At 41.2% G+C, this 21442-nt stretch overlaps 1 protein-coding gene across 1 annotated transcript in view; it reads right to left on the bottom strand.

Moving 5' to 3' along the window:
• tyw1 (tRNA-yW synthesizing protein 1 homolog) overlaps positions 1 to 21442 on the bottom strand; it is an 88799-nt gene that overhangs the window by 41435 nt on the left and 25922 nt on the right. Inside the window, exons 11-13 of the mRNA XM_080459386.1 lie at positions 17630 to 17739; positions 8267 to 8444; positions 1223 to 1358 (exon numbers count right to left, since the gene is read on the bottom strand). Coding sequence (XP_080315512.1) covers positions 1223 to 1358; positions 8267 to 8444; positions 17630 to 17739 — 424 coding nt within the window. The remainder of the gene's footprint in view (positions 1 to 1222; positions 1359 to 8266; positions 8445 to 17629; positions 17740 to 21442) is intronic.

The following is a 21442-nucleotide window of genomic DNA, read 5'->3' as shown; positions in this document are numbered from 1 at the left end:
ACAGAGGAATACAGATTTTCAAAGTACAAAAATTGTCCTTATTCTTTAGACTTGTATGATGTGCTCAGGTCAGTGTCTGTATGTAAAAAAAAAAAAAAAGATCATAGAGATAGATAAAGATTTACACTTTGATGAGTCAGGACAGTTCTGTGCACCATGTTGAATTCTGAATTTGTTAAAGCCAGGCACAGATGGTTGAGCGACCTACCCAAAAAGTTCCCCCTTTTTCACATCCCCGAGTCATAAGTCATGAAAACCCACTGGAAATACAGAATTTACACGGAGCAACTGTGCAGCCAACAGCGAAACTCAAGCAAATCTGTGGAAATTTCTGCTCGCAGCAGTGTTTGCATTGGACGGCGCCGTGCTGTAGTGGCCTGTTCTCCATGTTACAGTAATTAGACCATGTGCCGAGGGCTGTCTGTGTGGAGTTTGCATGTTCAACTTATGGCAGCATGATTTTCCTTTGGTAAATTAAATGGTGACTCTAAATGAGGGGCGTCAAACATAATCTGTCTATTTGGGACACTGTTGCTGTGTCGATCAGACTCACCATTAGAAGGAGTTTGTGAAACCTCACGTACTAAAAGGCTGCAGAACTCTGTTGTTCTGAGAGGTTTTGCAAACATCAGTCAGTGGACAACAATAATGGAGCATTCAGAAGATCGCACGTCACACCATTTTTACTTCACAAAAAATGCATTAGATATGAACCGATTAAGGATTTTCTTGTATTCATTTGTTCTAAAAGTGAGAGAATGTTGAAGTAGTGGGCCTTTTTAGTTTACAGTATGTGGTTGAACTGATTTTGCTCAAAATATACGCACTCGTGTGTTGTGTGTGATATGAAAATACATGTAAGCACATCATAACTATTGCCATCGTCATACTGTGTGCGCTTGGCTACAGCAGCTTCATCATTAGCAATGACACAGACCATGATTTAACTAGTATTAGAGTTTAGAAGCAAAAAACAAAATTATTTTCTAAATGTAGAACCATGTAATGATAACCTCACTGGGTGGTATTGTACATAAAACACTATGCATTTGTCACAATTCCTTCTATTTTCTGAATGGAAACGAGCAGCTTTAGCTCCTTCCCTGGAAACAGGTAAAGAAGGACGAGGATATGTTCATCTGGTCATTTACAGCTTTAACCTTTTAGCTCACCCTTTCTGCTCTGCCTGACTGAGTGAATTTAGCTCCACGGGAGGCTTTACCTTCTCCCCCAGGGCCCGGAGGCTGTCCAGGAAGCGTGGCCAAAAGTCCTTGAAGAGTGGCCGATCAATCCTCTTCAGGCTGTCTTTGGTGCTGGCATCCACACTGACATACAGCTGGGTAACTGGCACCAGGCTCCTGGAAATTAGACAGGACGGAATACAAACAGGATGGATGAGCATGATGTAGACAGAAAGCCTATACAAACATGGCGGAATTTAAACAAAGCACAAAACTTTAGTGTGTTTTGCATTATTTTACTTTATTGCAACGATGCTTCTTGATACTAAGTGTTGTACTCTTTGGAAGTTTGGTTCATTCCATTTAAATGGCGCCACATTAGTAAGGAATATGCATTTGTGGGATTAGCAGCGTTCTATTCTTAACCATTCTGATGTAATTCACATTTGTTTTGAGCAATTTCGTCACTGAGTTGAGGTATCAAACTGTCTAAAGTCAAACTTCACATCGCTGAACCTTTCGAGGATCAGTTTGTTCAAACTGTTGACTCTGGAGTGACCGACACAGCGATGGCTGCCTCGTGAGAAATGATCCGTCCCACAACATGTTCTGGAGAATCCTGTTATTTGAGACGAATAACTAATCAAGAGTGAACGTCATCATGAGCTGTGTGGGAACATCTTTAATAGGTGCAACCCGTACGTTCTGAGGCTCAAATGCATGAAACATTTTAACGGCAAATTCATTTCCCATTTCTCGTACATATCGTTCCAAAGAAAACCTCTCAAATACCAATTTTCTTACTTTTTGGAGTCAGTTTCGAAGGACGTAGAGTAAGTGTGTATGTCCATAACACAAAGAAACAGTCTACATCTTTTGTTCAATTTCCTCTTGAATCTCAAGTGTATTTATGTCACGTCCATCATTCACAAACAAGACAAAAAAAATAAATAAAGTTTATCTGTTTGACTCAGTGTTTCACTTTCTGCCGGTCTCGATTTGAGAACATACAAGCAACTGGGTGAGAAAAACACTCAGGGTACTTGTCCAAGAGGCAACAGATTCATTGCATGGGCAGATGGTGGAAAACGGAGGGGACAGTGAAGGAAAAGGAAAAAAAAAAAAAAAAAAAAGCTGTGAAAACCTGAGGAGTGTTTCTCATCAATATTAAACAAGGAAAGAGATGAACTTATTTGCGTGTCGCTTTATTCTGGCAAAATGTGTAAGAGCAGACGGACACACCGGAGTAGTAAACACACTCAGAAAAGTGTAACAGATGAAAGAAAAGGAGCTGCAGCTTTTCCTGTGGTTTCAGATTTTAAAACAAAAATATTTGCTGTGCAAGAGAGCCAATTATACGTGAAGACTCAAAAACCTCCCAGTCAGCAAAAGAGAGTCGGGGGAAACTTGAACTCACAAGATAGTGCACAGTTCTAATTGTGGCTGTTAATAATAAGCATTTCTCCCTTATTAAAGCGGGACTGGAATAGACGCTCGATAAGCTGCGGCAGCTCCTCTCTGACCAGGCGGCGCGGGCAGCAGGAAAAATGGCTGCTGGCTGCCGGCCTTCAACTTGCTCAATGACTATGTGACAAGTGAGTCTGTGACAGGCTGGTCAGCTGACACTCGTGATGCGTGTGCGCAAGTCTCGACAGCTTGCAAGTGATTCTGGACCAGAGGGTCGGGGAACAGCGAGCGAAGCAAACCGGGAACTTGCTGGGAGTTTGCATCCAGCCTCCATTACAGAGCCGGGCAGCGTGCAGCCTGCAGGGTCTTTGCTTTTCCCACAGGGGCTCACGTGAGGTCAGTGGGGAAAACAGGAATTAAAATAAAACTTAGTGGACGTCACGCATGTGATGCCGGCGGTTTTTCCACTACTGAGGCTGTGCGGTGAGAAACCAAAAAGTGGAGCTTCTGGAATCGGTGCAAATGAACAAGCGACGCATTTTTATTAGTTGCATTCAGGGGAAAGTAGATTCTGGTAGAGTGTGGTTAGTCTGGGTAGGGATGTAGAGCCGAGTCGTCTGTCCCCAAGTTGTATTAGCAGAATATGTTGATACTTTTGTGTAAACAAATTTTTTGGGAAATATACTGAAAGCTGTTTTATATATTTTTATATTATCATAAATAACAAACAAACAGTGATTTCTTAAAAAATGTCATTTCCTTATTCCTGCTAACAGGACAATGAATGATGACTGCTTGGAGGCCCCACAGTTCAGTTGTTGCTACTAAACATGAGAAAGGAAGCAGCTGTGCTGTTCGTACAAAGTGCCCGCTGTGGGATTTCCTCCCTCTTGAAGGATAAATTTCCTGGATTGTAAAACCCCACATAGTAATGATAATTAAAAAAAAAAAGGTCTGCAAGCTGTTGATCGCTTCCTTAGGAGAGATGTACCTTAACTGTGTCTTAAGTGCTGCGAGTGTCGTTTCAAATGACAATGTCCTCAGTCGCAGTCTCGCTTGATGTATTTAATTACACACAAGTGAACCAGGAAAAAGGTTCAAGATCGGGGAGGCTATAGACTCAAAAGCAGAGCTGAAGGAGGAAATGTTTATGTCAAGTTTTAGTTCATTTAATTGTCCATATTGGACATGGATGGCAGAAATTATCAAGACCTTTAATGTTACTGCAGAACCTAATTCCTCTCAATAAAAAGTGCCCAGACGATTATTGCATCGTTACTCCATGCATAAATGAATATACATGATCGGATATATTGTCTGTAGGGTCATGATATGCAAAAATTTACATCTCGCAATGCCCTCCAATACCTGCATCCTCCTCCTCCTCCTCCTCCTCCTCCTCACCATCCCGAATCGTACAACATGAACCGTCCCTCGAAATTGACCCATTCTTCATCCTGGTCACTCCCATTAAAAACCTCAACTTGCTCAGCTCTGCCACCTCCAGTTCAGTCTTTTAATGTGTGCCATCGTCTCTCAACCAGTAACTAATATCCTCCTGAAGTACGCTGATGAATTTAAATAACTGGTGGAACTGTTTTCATAAAGACAGTTTAGTTTAATTCCACTCCTTACTCCCTAATATTAATCTAATATTATCTCATATTAATCTAAGTTAATCTAAGTTTAAATTATTGGTCTGAATGGTATATAGTCTAGTTGCTACGCAGCATTTATTTAGAGTGTTATGCCTCAGTAATGTCATGATCATGTCAGATTTTGCACATTGAATCCACTTCAGGGGATATAAACATAGGTCAAGCAATTCACACTTTCAGCACTTTTTTCAAAGGGTTCGATTCCCCGTCTTCCCACGTGTCGAAGTCGCAGACACCTGAACTCCAATTTGCACCGAATGGATGGACTGTGCTCCTTGCATGGCAGCCGCTTTCATTGGTGTGAGTGTGATCAGCAGTGTAAAGCGCTTTGGGGACTGCTCAAGCAGTGGAAAAACGTTATAGAAGTGAAAATCAGTTTAGATTTTCAATAACAAGTTTAGGTAGAAAATAAGGACCTGGTCAAATCTCAACTTATCCAACATTTTCAGGGGTGTGTCCCCTCCCTATTATTCGTCTGTCACATTAACACTCTGTGGCACGCGACGTCCAGCCGTCTAAAATCAAGCTGATTTTCTTTCTCCTCTACCAACACCTCTGGTGTCGTCTCTAATGCAGTCATAGGTTTTTCACAAATTGCTGGCTGTCTGTGAACCGTGTACCTTGGCTCCGGCTCCTGAACGAACTCCTTAAACCCAGACCTCGGCCAGATGTTAACCGGTGTCACGTCATCACACATAAACCGTACCAGTTTGTACCATTGTGAGTCCGCGGCAGCGAAGATGTCATTCTAGCCTAGCCAGGTTTATCAATAGCAGGTGTGGCCTCGGGGTACTTACTGTGCTACGATACTTAATGTGTATAATGAGTGTCCAGGTGCAGAGACATCCGTGGAGGTTTTATGTCTCATCATCCATCTATATTGTTTGTCGATCAGAAAACTGTTTAAACAATACAGGCCACGTGACGTTCATATTTGACAATTAGATTTGATTCCAGATTTCAACAGAGTCTTGAATTGTCTTTTTAACTGCATCGACAATGGTGAGCTTGACAGTTGCGTTGAACCGGTGGAGAGTTTATTTCACTGCTGGGACGCACAATGAAGTTTATCTTTCCTTCCTCTCAAATCTCGCTGGGATCTTTATCACAGATCACTCCTGACACTCCTCTCTCTCTCTTGTCCGCATTGACTGCACTCTCTCCTTCACCTCTCACATGATTCACTTCCGCGTCGGATGATTAACCACAAGCACCTAAATTTCAGTGTCCTCCACTTTCGACCCCCCCCCCCCCCCCCCCCGACTCTTTCAGCGCCTTCCCTCCCATTCATACAATGATTCAGTTTTATCCTCATCCTCTCGAATGAAAACCTTCACTTCTTCAGGTGTGTCGTAACCTGCTTCCTTCGCTCACTACGGATCACGACAACCTTCTAAAACTCTCAAGTGAAGAGCAATGGTTTATTATGTCGATAATAAACCACAGTTACGTCATTGAAATATAAGCTCAAAGTAAAAAAAAAAACAAAAAAAACAACAACATGAATAATAAATGCAGAAAGCAGTTTTAAACATGAGCTTGACACTTGAGAACTTATTTACTTTGTGAAAATTAAAGTCTATATTAGTCTAAGTTAAGGAACAGAGGTTGATGTATTTCAGGATTACAATTTGAATTAACAGGTGAAAATTTGCAAGAAAAATACAATAATTAGATGAATCGAAAGCTGGAACAAAAGCTGATTTAAACCATTAAATACGGCACTTTTTATTAAGAGAGATATTCATCTTGAGCTGAATCTAATTACCCAACCCTTGCTCTCTACAGCAGGAGTGTCAAACTCTTACCACAGGGTCCACACACAGTTTGATTTGATCCCAATGGGGTCAGACCACTTAAGATATTATTATGATGAACAACATAAAACTACTCAAGAATAGAAGTGCAATATGAAATCCAACCGGTCCAAGTGTTTCCCTTCAGGGATCGAATCCCTTTCATGGTTTTGACAGACCCGCTCTACAGACTCTGTAATGTAATGTTTCTTAATGTGGGATACATGCATCAAATCACATCTAAAAATGAAGCAGAATGAGGAAAACGCATCTCTATTTGGGGCTTGAAGTCAGCGACAATTTTCTGCTCTGCGAAACACGAGTGAACAACTGCATCAACAAAAAGAATAAACAGAAAAGTTCTGTCTGTAACTTCTGATATAAGTCAAGAAGTCACGAGCGACATCCAATCCTCAACTGTACAACTCGGCCTTAAATAAAACATAACTGCAAGCAAAGCAACCTTTGTGTAAAGTCGCAGTGTAAATTATGGACTAGATATCTACTTGGATATGCTGTTTAATGTTCAGTGTGTCTCGTGGAAACACCTCTTTATCCCTACACATATACAAATGATAAATATAAGGAAAATAATGATGCTTTCAACTTTGAAGGGATGTCAGCAAATTTTATACAGTGCAGTGACAGTTGTTGAGCAGAAGCTGCAGTCTTGTGAATAACATGCCGTGGTCACATTACTGGTCCATTCTCACACATTAAAGTTGTTTTGCTTATGCTCTGCAGATATTAGCCCAGCTGTGGTAGTGCCTTGTAAAGTGAACACTACTACCCACACTCATGGTTGTGTTGTTCCACAGGGTTGTGTTAGGATCTACACCTTTCAGATTTATCCATGTTTTTAGTAAGCAATGATTTTAGGAGGAGCTGCACACATTTCAATCGTCTGTAGAATAATATCTTGACTTACTGATAGAACAACCCGAATGAATGATACTTTTTTTGCTTCGGTATTCAAACAAATACTAAAGTCTGGATTATTGGAACCTAATCCCCACATGTAACAAGCTGACTGACTTTGTGGTATACGTATTTTTTTTTTTTTAACTTCACATATCAAACAAGTCTGCAGGACTGCCGTCTTTAACTTGTAAATCATTGCTAAAATCAGAAGCATGTTCACTCACGACAATGTTGGAAAAATTATTTGATGCAATTGTTACTTCCTTCATATTCAAAATTATACATCAAATGTGCTGACACGAACTTCTCTTTATTGTTTCACTTTAAGATTGGAAAAAAAAAATCTTTAGAAATCCTGCAAACACTGAACAAAGATGCTCCAACACATCTAATAAAATCAGTATCATCAAACAAATCACTCTTGGTTAGTCTAAGTCTCACTTTATTTCAAGAGCTCCAAGTTTCAGATCAGGAGGCTAACATAAGCTCTTTTTTTTTTTTTTAGATGAGATTGGAATTGTCCAGTTCGGGTTCAGACTGGTATGATATCACTATGGATCATTACCTTAGTTAAACTGCTTTATAATGGCACAAGACCTTACGTAATAAAGACATCTCATCTCCCATGATGTCATTGCATGTCAAGAATTGATTATTAAATGATCATTAAGATCATTTATCTTCCTGCAACAATCTCTAAGTGTTAGGTTCAAAGTTTTTTTTAATCTGTGGTTTCAGCTGTAACTTGGATTGTCGTTCTCAACGACAAGAACAATTTACTGGAATCGATATCAATTTTCCGTTTCCATTTGAGAACATGTTTCAAGTTCAGACGCCAACATTTTGATAACCATCAGTGTAAACATGGGAATACCACAAACACTGAAAACACTGTAGTTTGCATGCCAGGCCACTAGTTGGTGTTGTGTTTTTTTTATTTTAAATACAGCCACAAACACATACCCGCAAAGAAAAGAATGAATAAAACATTGGAGGTGATATAATTTGAAAACGGTGCATTCTCAAAACCATTTTTAAAAAGTGTTTGTTTCAGACAAAACACTGTTTTTTTTTTTCCTGTTAAACAAAAGTCTTTCCTCTCCACTCTGTTTTTGCTCACATGGGGTTTGATGAATAGTTTTGTTCTTATAATTAGAAATGTTAAGCCCTGATAGACAACAGTGCTGTAATATAACCGTTCGACTCCTTTGCAATGAGAGTAAACATTATCATGTAATTTTAGGATGGAAAGAAAACAATGACACCCACAAAAACAGCCTGTGCAAGTTGATTTTGCCGGTACCTGATTTCCTGGGGGAACTGTGCGTTGGTGACGAGGAAACTGGAGATGCGCTGGTGGTGGAGGAGACGGATGAAGGTGTTGATTTCGGGGTACATGATTGGCTCCCCCACCAGGGAAAGGGCACAATGCTTGACTGCTAATCCTTCTTCATAACGCTCCGGCTTTACTCCAGGGACACCTGGAGGCAGAGAGGTCAGCGGTTCAATGCCGGAGGGTTTTGAAGTCAATACGGCCGACGAGGTAATCAATGTCTCCAAACAAGAAAATTAAAGTCCTTTGACGTGGGAGACAAATCAAAGCGCTTGTGGGAAATAATTGCTTCACGTTCAGGTTTGCTGTGAGGTCAAAGTAAATAATAAACCAAACTTATCACAGAAAATACACGTGTTGCTTATGAACGGAGCAACAGAGAGGCGTCATATGCAATTCATTCTTGGGGCGACATAAAGTTTGATTTGATCTTGATTCAGCCATACAAGTAAAAAGAAAGGATAACAAATCAATACAAACATCAAGGTTTCACCTACTTTTAAAGCAATAAATGAACAGTCCAAATCTAATGTACTTTTTTCTTCTATATAACCTGAAATCTAGTGTTCTATAGTGTTCCTGTTTTCACAAACTCACCCTCATGGTATAGCTAGAAGCTAATGCTGTTTGACCTGCAAGAAGGCTTCTGCTGCTGCATGACGGATTTCTTAGCTTGGAACATTTTCAAAATCTGCGTTGCATCATCTGTATTCGTCGTGAAACAGTGAAGCCCCCAGTGGATAAATCCAAAACAGCAGCTACTTAAATAGAACAAATGCAGTTGATCGCTCCTTCTTTTATTTTTCGGTTAATTAATGATCTGAACCTTTGACCTCTTCTGGAGCATAAAGTAAAAAATCTGTCTCACTCTATATATCTTGTGCTTTTAAAAGTCTCAGTTTATTTACCAACACGGAACAAAATACTCTGCAGAGGTTAAATGAAATGTGATAATAAGCTCAAACATTTTCATACTGCTCCCTGGCATCCAATTAAACACAATGCAAACGTCTTCCGCAGCCATAAACTTTGTAACTCTTACAGAAAAGTCCCCACCAGTTATGCTGGCACCAGCTTATACACCTGTTGTGAGGAGGGCAGAGAAGCTTGTTAAAAATGTCAAGCAATGGACAAATGACAGTACTGAGGAGCTGCAAGGATGCTTCGAAGCCACTGAATGGTGCAACCTAATGGCTTCCTCCAGCAACATCGATGAGCAGGAGGACACTCTGACATCATATATCACCTTTTGTGTGGACAACATCGTCCCCAACAAAACTATCCCCCCCCCCCAACAAACCATGGGTGACAAAAGAACTCAAAGCTATTCTCAACCAGAAAAAGTAAAAAATATTTTTCTCCGGTTCTGACAGTGAGAAAAAGGAGGTCAATAAAGAGGTGAAACGTGCCATAAAACTTGCCACGCTTAAGTACAGGGACAAAGTTGAACAGAAATTCAACAGCGGGAACCTCCGATCAGCCTGGCAGGGTCTCAGAAATATGGCAGCTGTGAACACAACTTCCACCTCTACAAAAAGTCATCCGGGTTGAGGGCAGCAGTCCAGCATCACTGCCATCATGACTTCAACTCTTTTTTCAGAAGATTTGCGACAGACAGTAGCGCCCAGCTGGAAACAACCATCTCCTCACTAAACAGCAGCGGCTCTGTACTCAACATCAGTGCTGCAGATGTGGTGAGAGGCTTTGAAAGGGACTAAAGTCAACATATCACCGGGACCTGACAAGATCTGCAACCGCATTCTGAAGCACTGTGCTGAACAGCTCAGTGGAGTATGAACAGCTGGGTGGAGTATTTCAGCACCTCTTTCAGAACTCTGTTGCTTCCTCCTCAGTCCCCCAGATGTGGAAGCACTCAACTGTAATTCCCCATCCCCCCCAATAAAGTACTGCGAGGGTGCTAAACAACCTCAGGCCTGTTGCCCTAACACCACTAGTGATGAAAGCCTGGGAGAGAATTATTAAACATCATGTCATCACAGCAGCAGGTTCTCAGCTTGACCCGCTTCAGTTTGCATATCGAGCAGGAAGGGGGGGCCGATGATGCTCAAGCTTTAATCATTGACATCATACACAAACTCCTGGAAACCCCAAACACAATAGCTAAGCTGCTGTTTGCTGATTGGTCCTCAGCATTTAACACCCTGTAAGAGGCTCCTCCACCCTTTGTGAGCAAGAGACTGCGAGGAGGGCCGGCGGGATCCTTCAGGACCCGTCACATCCGCTGTTCCCTGCATTCAAGTGGCTCCCCTCTGGACATCGCCTTCGCTGCCCAGGCTGCCGGACTCAAAAGAGGAAATCAACTTTGGTCCCCAGAGCGGTCCTTCTATTCAATGGTCAGCCAAGCTTCACCTGCTGTCTCTCTGCTGGCGCCCACTCGGCCCCCAAACCCCCAACCCTATGACCTGTTGACTTTCTCCCTCTCTGACAAGTTGCTGGGACCACAACTGACTATATGACTATAACCACCTGGGACAGGGCACTGAAAAACAGTAGATGAGATTATCTATGTCTTTATATTTAAATATGCAGGTATATGGGATTTCTGATTAGATTAAATTGCCTTTGGGGATTAAATGTTGTTGCTTTGTGTTTTGCCGCATGTCAGAGCAACAACCAGCAATGACTGGACCGGTGCCAACCAGTAAAATCTCAGAGGAAACTCCTCATACCATGTCATGGAGGCCTATTGTGATATCGCTGTAACAGTGGCAGACACCATTTAATTTTACAGCAAGTGCAGTGATTCTTGATTAAAGCACATTTTGGACCGTTGCCTTCCTATTTTCTGTAAAACTGTCCGTGGGTTACTGTTAACTTTGCATTTTTCTGTGGCCGGATGGACCACATGACGTGATTGCTGCTGCACTCCCTCTGAAGGAGAAATTAAATCTCAAAAGACCATCAGAGGCATGGAAACGCAAACAGAGTTCTGAATGAAGTGTGTTCAGAAAAAACAACTGAATAGGAAGCAGAGAAGAAAGTAAAAGGCGTAGAAAATCTAAATTATGTTATGAATGTTATGTTACGAATAGAGTCAGTATTGCACTTTTTCTGGTTAACTTTTTTCAACACAACCAGAGATTTGACATATGCTACCGTGTCTTCTGATTTCATCCCTCTAGATTGCCGCCGTCTCTTCTTGTAGCTCGTGACTGACTTGGTGATGTTGAAATCATGGCTGTGTGGGAACTGGACCATCTGCTGCAAGATCACTTGTGCTTCTTGTGGTTGAGGTCATTGAAACCACATAAGAATTGAATTAAGAATTTAATCGGGTAAATATCGCTCTCAAACCTGGTTGGGGCGTCTCTTTCTGAAGTGGACCGCTCATTCATCTTTTAAACTGTTTTATATAATCGAGACCATCACAGCTGACAATATGAGAAAGCAGGTTACACTCTCAACAGGCGGCTCGTCCATTTATGGGGCCACCGTGGAGAGAAACATAATCTCAGTCACACTGAGCCGATTTTAAAGGGACAAATTAACCAAAAATGAATGACGGCACCCAAGACCACTCATGTATACGTACATTCACTGAATGAATGAATTAAAATAAAGTCCTCAGACTTAAGTAAACAACAACCATTACCAGCAGTGTGCAGACTCTGGATTTAACTTGTGATTAGTTTAAAATGGGTACAAATGTATTAACCATTTCCAGTGGCCATGTTTGTAGAATCTTTTTCAATGTATAACTTAGGAAGCACACAACTTGCTGTTCAGAAACTCCTCAAAGGATTGAGTTGGTAAAATAAAACAAGGCCACACAGCGTGCGTCTGGATGAAGGTTCAGGGAAGGAGTGCGGCCTGCTTGACTCCAGCGATTCTCTCAGCTCCAACAGCACTAATAGGACTTTCAATTGTAAAAACGACTTGAACAACAAATAATTGAATTCATGCACTGACTTGCACTTGGACGCTGCTAAAGAGAGAACATCACCAACTGTCTTTCTTATATGCAAATGTACAGCATAGAGCTTGTAAATTTGACCATGGTGCTTTGGGAAACATGGTCAAATTCACAGAGGACAACGGGAGCAAAGTTTCATCAAAGAGCATGTGCATCAGATCTGCTGATGCAGAATTCATGAACGACTGTGAAAACAAATGGGGAAAAAAGCAAAGGCAAATGCTCTGCCAAGCTCTTATTTATTTAAAAACTATTCCCTTTAACCCTGATAAACAGTATTGCTTAATGAGGGAAATCAATCAATAAAGAAATAATTTATGACATTATTGGCAGGTATTATAGGATTGTTTGTTACAAGGAGGTAGTAAACAAAAGTTTAAACAAACCAGAAACATCTTTGTCCATCCATAGGGCAAATAGCCATTAATGTCATATATGTTCACCAACACAAAAGCCTGAAGGTTCACATTTATGCGACTACCGTAGAGGGTGTTTGGATGAACCAAAGCCAATCATCAGATGCTGTGTTTATTTAGAGCAATAGTGGCTGCTTTGTCACCAAAGAAATCATTTTCAAAATTCCACAAAAAAAAAAGAGTGCGTAGCGCTGCTTTACTGAGTATTACGCAGTGTGGTGAAAGCTCCTGCTCCCTTGTCTGTTTGGTAATCACCTTTGGGTTTCAGTGAAGATGCATCCATAGAACAGCAGCCTGTTTCTACACTGTGCGTTTCCTGCATGACTCATTTTTACCGTCATTTCATGTCGTGCTCCTCTCTATGTGAAACTAAAAAATAACTTTTCAATTACGTTTTTTTCACCCAGCTAAAAGGTTACTCAGCGCTTGTTGTAACTTAATCTTCTTTTCTTTGAGGTAGTTCCCTTACTTCACCGATATCGGCATCCTCTTCTGACCCAGTGCTTTTTTTTTTTTTTTTTTTTTTTAAACTCACACACAGATTGGCCTGGTTTGATCCATGAGTGCTGCTGCTTATTTTGATTGACGGCAGACACGGCTCTGTGATGGCAGCACCGCTGCTTTCTTTGCAGATAACTTTTAAAGTTTCTGAAAAATGTCTGTCCTGTAATTTTCTGACTTTTCAGTATTCAGGTATTATTCTAAATTGTGGGAAGATTGGACAGGAATGAAAATTTTCTATACCATCTCTATACTAAAAGAGACTATTAACATTTAGGAAAGAGTATCTTTCCTGAATTATTATCATATTATTACAATTATTTGTCATTCATAACCATGCATGGATTTTCTATGCCTGCTTGTTTTAGGAGGCTGGAGCCAATGCCGCCTGACAAAGAAAATCTACATTACAGGTAAAAGGCTTTGTGCATTGTGAAGGAGCCAAACTCACACACACAGTTTGCTCCCCCAGCATCAGGCCTGAAGCTAAGCAGCATCAGAAACTGAATCGTCAGCCTCAGAAACAGTTTCTATCCCGAGGCTGTTAGATTGCTGAATGCGGGTGGTCCTCTTCAGACACCACCGGCCCCCCGCTGCTCCGCCACCATGGGGATATGTAATACAGGCCAACTAGACTTATCCAAACTCTCATTGCACTTTAAATACTTGTACTTTAAGATACACACCAATATTTTTTATTTATTCTGTGTATTTTATTCATATTAAGTGTGTTATTTACATATTTCATAACTCAGTCCTTCACTTTTTTTATTGGCAGTAAATAGAAAATTAACTACATCCATTATCTAAGTTAGTAATCAGTTACTAATTATCACCAGCTAATCTAAACCCACAGAGAACACACACTAGGGATGCACCGATACCACTTTTTTCCAAAATTAGTAGTGTATGAGTATTTGCATTTGAATACTCACCGATGCCGATACCGAGTACTTAGGCCAATACACATTTCTTTTTTTCCCACAGATGTTATTTGAACACATTGTGATGCACTGACTTTCAAAATTTGTTCTTTTATGGCACTGCCACATACACTGTAAGAAAACATGTCAATAAAACTTTTGTTAGTGTCCTTATGCTGGATCTAGCAAGAAGCTGTACGCAAAAGTAAGTGGCCAATAAACTGTTCATCTCAGAAACTGAGTTCCATGTCCTGCTTTCCACCGGCTGTGAGGCGAGGGAGTTAACCCTGAAGCTGAGGACAGCTTCGGCCCGCATTAGAAGTTGGTCTCCCTTGCGTCTTCCGACCACGGTCTGGACACCGGAGCAGGAAGGGTTAACACTTTGTCATAAACTGAGAACTAACATTTAACAAAAGTGCTTTCAATAAAATTGTCAGAAACTGCAGGGTTTCCTCTACATTCATTTAGGAGTGGCGAGTCGCCCGGGGTGGGGGTGCGCTCGGTGGAACAGCTTTGAGCAAGCTGTGCCTCCTCCCTGGCCGCCCGCGCTTTACAGTGAAGTGCCGTAAACCGTTCGCTGCCGTAAAGTGGTATCGGTGCCGTGGTATTGGTGGCAGCTTTAGGAGTATGGGTACTCTTGCCTGGTATAGAACCAATACCCGATACTGGTATCAGTATTGGTGCATCCCTAATACACACACAAGATAAACTCAAGCCACAGTTTCCAGATAATAAACATCTTTCCTGTCTGATTGTGACGAATAACATTAATTACAGCCGGCTGCATGATATTTAAAGCCGTGATCTGATGAGACAGTTGATGCAGCAGTCCATCGGGGGTGGGGGGTTCGCAGCAGACACCACCCTGCTTAATCACACTGAAGGTACCGAGGCTTTGTCTGGGCAGTGCATTGTGCTGGAAGGATTCAAATGTATCACTGTCAATTGTAAATGGAATTGAAGGCTGCATAATGTGATTTTAACACTGAGACTGGAAAGAAGATTATGCAGGATGATGATGGTGTTGGACTAAGCTTCTAATCAGGAGTAGAAAGTTTCACTTGGTAAAGAGCGGGTGGAAATGCAAAACTGCCGTTTTTACTCAACCAAAAAAAAAACCCAATAAAAGCAAATGAGTTACAGAATCAAGTCTGCTGTCAACAAAAGCATATGTTCAAATGAAAAATACTGCTCCGCTAAGCATTTCTGATGAAGAGCATTATAAAACACCCTGAATGAGCGCTCCGAGGAGTATATTAGTTATACCGTGGCCCTTTGAAGACGATACATCTCAGAGGCTTTTAGCATTTGACATTTATATAATTCCCCCAGTACAATGGCTTCACTGTTTATGTTAATGGGATCAGCAGCAGGCCTGAGGTTGGAGAGATCGCACTCTGTCTGTGAGGTCACAGGATCACGTCAGTTCTCGCTGGATGGAGGTTTAGTCCTTCGTGTTGGCAAATTACACCTCGGTGCATCACAAACTGTGTGGCTTTAAGTGAGAAGACAGCACTAAATGCAAGGATAGTTTTGTTTGTTAGTGTTTTGTTTGTTGAAATAAAGCTGGAATATTACCTAACTAAAGAGGGCAACGACTGTAAGGAACAGGCATTTGTGAGATGAGCAGCAGAGTTGAGTGAATGAATTCTTTCTCTGAGAAATCATCTAAAACATCCTACATAATCTATACAACTGTAGGTTGTGATTGATTTCTGTAAAATGGGAAAAAGATAGAATGAAGACCGTGATGTAGAAGTGAAAATAGCGTATGACTGAAACTAGGAAAGAAAAGAAAAGAAAAGACTGTGCTCAATTGGAAAGCAGCCAGTTGTGTAAAGTGATTTTGAGCTCGACGTGTGTGTGTGTGTGTGTGTGTGTGTGTGTGTGTGTGTGTGTGTGTGTGTGTGTGTGTGTGTGTGTGTGTGTGTGTGTGTGTGTGTGTGTGTGTGTGTGTGTGTGTGTGTGTGTGTGTGTGTGTGTGTGTGTGTGTGTGTGTGTGTGTGTGTGTTAAACTTGAAGCTTTCTCTCTGGACAGTGTGCTGGGCCGCCTCGTTAATGTGGCCTGATGAAGTGTTTAATTTAACACTCATAGGCAGGATTATGTCATTACGCAACCCAACCTGGTCAAAACTGTACCTGAAGTGCTCAAAATCCATCTGGTAGAGTCATATTCTGCCTGTCAAAATGTAATCCCTTTAATGAATGTTTAAAAAAAAAAAAAAAAAAGATTGCCTTCATGTTTTGATAACACTGCTCACAAAAAAATCTGCTGAGGGCACGCTCACACGACAATCATTAAATCCTGTTTAGACTGAGCTTTAGGCGGCCAACCAGCCGTTCTCAGCCAACACCGGTAGCTGCCAGAGAAGAAATCCAAAATGCCAGGAGAATTGATACAAGTAGTGCAAACTGTAAACAGATTTCTTTGAGCTCAGAGTCAACAGTCCTTCTTGTAGTTTTTCCAACATTTACAAAACCCTGAAAATGTTAATGCTTGTGAGAACTCAGCTGAACTCAAAAGTGAGGCTGAAGTTCTGCAGCAATGACGGCGGTGACGTTCGGACCATTACAGACACAAAAGGAGGTGCCAGAAGAGAAAATTACGCTGTGCAAGTGTGTGTTGGTTGAGAGGTGAGGTGATTTATGTGGCGGTGTAGCCACTGTGTGATGAAACAGCCTAGACGAAGCGTTTTAATCTTCGCTCTGCTTCATTATGTAAAACGTCGCAGGAGGTCATGAGCGGTAAACAGCAGTGCTGGGAAAACTTGGCTGCATATTTATTACGATAAACAGAATTATTGTTGTGGGATGGCGCGATGATGTAGTGGTCAGCCATTTGGCCTCACAGTGAGAGTTCACCTGTTTGAGTCCGGAGGTTGGGAGTGAGCATGTTCTCCCTGTGTTTGCATGGGTGTTCTATTAAAAAAAAATGTTATCTCCATTAATCACTTTCCTTTCACGATCAAAAGGTTTTTTGTTTTTTTTTAAATTTGCAGAGCAGGAGAGCACAGTGCATTTAAACATAACGTTTCACAGTTAAATCCGTCATTTATGACACGAAAGTCGCACATGTCGAAATCACGACAGTGATAAATTTGCGATATACTGTGCAGCCCTGATACTGAGCATCTTGTCATAGTTTATTCATCACACAGTTGCTGGACACAACTGCATCCCCACCAGTATTGCCACTTGTCTTCGGACTGTGGGAGAAAAACCAGAGCATGCACAGTGAGAACATGCAAAGGTACATCTCACCTCAAGCCCAGAACCGAACAATAGATCTTCTCACTGTGAGGCAAAAGTATTGAACCGCACACTTGTGCTTGTGCGTCTAACAGAGTGTGTCCTGTCCTCCATGATGCGAGCTTGGATTGTTTCCAGCTCCCTTGGATGAAGCGACTATAGAAGATGGACGAGTGACTGGATTATAAAGATTCTTTAAAACCTTCATCATCACTGCCTACTGATGTAACGTGCACGTAAAGTGTATTAAATCAACATGCACCCGTGATTGTGTTTCACCATAAAATGTGTGACCTTCCCCAACACCAACCTCTGAACTGTCGGATCATGTTCTGGTGCTTTTCCATGGCGTCTTCCAGAATCTTCTCTGCAGGGTCCATTTTCCAGCGCCACTCGGTGCCCACGGGGTTGGTGTGATGTCTGTTGGCGAGGCAGAAACAAATATCTCAAACATCGAAGGTTTATGACAAGGACAAGCAGCACTCCTTATGGTCCGGCTCACCAATAGATACGGACGGAATTACCTCCAGATTCCAGCTTGAAACTCGTGGCAGATGTCACATCTGACGAGATTCATCTTTCTGTAAATGCAACGCAGCTCCAAGGCACTTTAGATTTAGACCAACCAACCTCCTGCTGCACCGACCACTTGTCACTGGTAGCATACGTCGCTACAGTTTTTCCACTACATGAAATTGCTGGTGCAGCCAGGATTCAAACCCAAAAGACGCGACACAACAGAGGACAGTTTCATAGAGATAACGCATGGTAAAAAGTAAATAGAAGTACACTTTTTTTTCTGGACTATATGTATAAATTCCACCAGTAAAAGGGAAAAAAAAACAGCAACAACATAACTTGTGTTGGCCTCGCACTTATTTATCCGTGTCCAGATGTAAAGGTTGTTGTTTTTGTGCTACAACCTTCTGGATATTTGTTCCGCAGCTCTGCCCATTAGTCTTCTTTGTTTTCTTCATCACAGTAACAGTTTCTCTGCTTTTCTCCCTCGAAAGTTTCTAATAAACTCTGAACTCTACCTGATACTCTTTTTCGGTTTCCTCCTGCATGTTTTAGCATCTTTATTTAAATTCTGCTGTGTAGGCTTGTGCTGCCAGTGAAATACTATAATAGTGATGGAGGGTTATTTTTCCCTGTGGTACTGTAGCAGCATTCTGTTGTCATACAGTGACATCTAGTGGTCCCAGATGGCATCCGCCCATATATTTCCATAGATAAGACTCATGACCAGACAAACAACTGAAAAAAGAGTGACTTATAGTCCATAAATTATTTTCCCTGCTTCATCAGTGCTTGTCTTGCTTATGCAGTTTAGATCAATGTGGATCTATAGGTTCCATGAAGATCCCGTCAACCACCTGTGCCACAATCATACCCCGAGCTACTAATATATATATATATATATATAATGAAAGGTAAAAATAAAAACACACCAGCTGTCTCTTTTATCACAGACCCTGAAATTGTAATGAAATGTGTCTGTTATGTAATCTCACTGGTATCATGTCAATGTAATTATCAACAGATCTTGTCTATATTTGTGAACGCAGCATAGCACACAATACAAAATAAATTATATATTTCTAATGAAACTAACACATACAATGCATTGCTATATAACCTTTACCGAGGTATTTATATGTTAAAGAAACTTCAGTTTCCTATAAAGTCCTTTATTTATCCCACACAATTAGACATAATATATTGCGCAGTGGAATGCTTTAAGTACATGTTGCGCACCGAAACAACCGTTTTTAAATGATAGAGGAATAAAACAAAAACAAAAATTAAGATTTAAAGCACAAATAAGGAAAAGAGCACGCTACATGACAAAATTAATTATATCAAAGAAAGAAAGAAAATTATTGAACAATTAATAATGATAATAAAAATAAACATTTTAAAGAAAAGCGCTGCCTAATTCAGTCTAGACTGTGTTAGAGGAATCTGGTTTTTTTGACACTTGTTTTTTTGGGGATAATGTGTAAAAATAGCCTGTTTCAACAGTTTTGTGCTGGCCGGGTTGCTTTGTTTTAGTGAAAACAGTGAGCTTCTTTTTTAATAAACTGAAAAAAGAAAAGAAAAAAAAGACTCAAAAACAGATTTCTCAAGCGTTATTTTCACCTGATATTAACATGCAATCTGTGTCTTCTTTGGAAAAAGACACTTTAGTTCTTGAACAAAGAGGCAAATATTGAGACCGGCTCACAAATCGAAAGTGAAATATGTGGGTGTGTGTGTGTAATCTCACCCTATTAGAAAAAAACATATTAAGCTACAGAAAGCATCGTATTGTTTGGTGAAAGCTGTCTTAAAGTGTTAGTAACACCGACTGTCCAAGTCGGACTCTTTGCTACAAAAAAGAAATCCTGACGCACAGGTTTCAGATCTACACGTATTCGCATTGACATTTTTGTGGAACTCTTAACTGTGCCTGTGGCCTCAGGGAAGCGGCGAGTACAACCAGCAGCAGCAAAGCATCAAACTGCTTATTTCTTGTCGGCCCACATCGCCGCTTCACGGGAGAGCGCGCCACATCTGTGGTGACGGGGAGGCAGTTCAACCGCAGCACGCTCCGACGGCGACCTCGCAGCACTCGGCACAGTCGCCGTCTCAAATGGAACTTGAGGGGAGGGAAAGGCCCAATTTCTCGCCGACGTCAAGATGAATCAGCCTCCACGTTCAGACCTCACGGCTACGGCGCCCATTAGTCTCCCGCACGTAAATCATTACCTTGTTCGTAACAGAGAAGTCTTCTGAGATCCGCCTGGAGTTGCGGGGTAAATGTGTTCGGTTTGGAGCGGAGGAAAACAGAGCGGGCAGGCAACAAACAATCCTTCAGCTCGAGGAAACTGAGTTTGATGGATTCGTAGTTTAGATTTCATCGACTCAAGTATCTTCACAAGTAAATCATGACAGATCTTTATTAAGCTTAGGTCCAGTTTTCTTTGATTTGAGTCGAATATACAGTTATATCATGTCCAGGGAATTTTTAAACCTGGTTTGGTTGCTCCCCCGACAGTGGATGATTTTGATGTATTGCAGCGATATCACGTATTACATCATCCGCTAACAATGCCGACATTAAGTGGATAAAGGAACAATTCACTCTCTAGGTTTAATCAATAATCCTGAGTGACTGCTTTATTTACGCGCTGAGGACAATTGTAGGGCCCAGTCCACAAAGATGGTCACAATATCTGTCCGTCTTTTAAGCCGTTTGATCCAACTTGGCGGTTGTGGGGATCTGAAGGCAGGATCATCGCGGGGAGAACACAGACACATTCACGGCAACTGCCAATTACGTAGTCACCAATTAGCCTCAAATGCATACGTTTGCAGTGTGGGAGGAAAACCGAATTAGCCAAAAAGAAACCCACGCACACACACACACACACTCGAAAAACTCTGCACACAGACTAAACACAACTGTGAAAAGATCAATTCAAATTCTGTTTGCTGTTTTGCTCATTAAAGTCCGCTAAAGTGTCAAAAAGCCTCTTGCTTTCATTTGATGATCAACACATTTCTGTGTGACGTCTCCAATGATGTATCTACTGTTTTTATGACAGATATAACACGTAATTTAACTGAAATATTTGATATTTTTATAATGCTTAGAGAGAAATGCCACTGTTAACCTCACGTGTCCTGACCGGGCCCGACACGTCAAACCAAGGCAGGAGTGATGTTTATTTGTGAAAATTCATCTTGTTTGGAAAAAACTGCACAATTTCCCCTTTTAACAGCAGGACGGTGCCCCATGGTGCTGTTCTGAGTAACACTGGTGTCAGCGGTTATCAGGTAACTACCGGCATAGGTGGTGAAGAACATAATGATGATGATAAATGAGTATTTTGAAAGTAATCAGGTTATATCAATAATGGTTGAATGTCTAAAGAAACTAGAATGTTTTGTGACATGTATATGCAAAGACATGGAGATGAACCAGAAAATCCTAACTCCTAATATGATCACTGTTATGAATTATATGTCATATCGTGCAAAATTCACAGTGTATTTTTTTCCAACAGTAACATGCATCCCCACACCTGGAATGACGCTCCAGAAATTAAGAAAATCTGTCATCGCTCCCCCTAGTGTG

This window comes from Lipophrys pholis, assembly GCF_963383615.2.
Source record: "Lipophrys pholis genome assembly, chromosome: 3".
NCBI lineage: Eukaryota > Metazoa > Chordata > Actinopteri > Blenniiformes > Blenniidae > Lipophrys > Lipophrys pholis.
The sequence above is the reverse complement of the archived record's forward strand: the minus strand, read 5'-3'. Positions and strand labels throughout refer to the sequence as shown.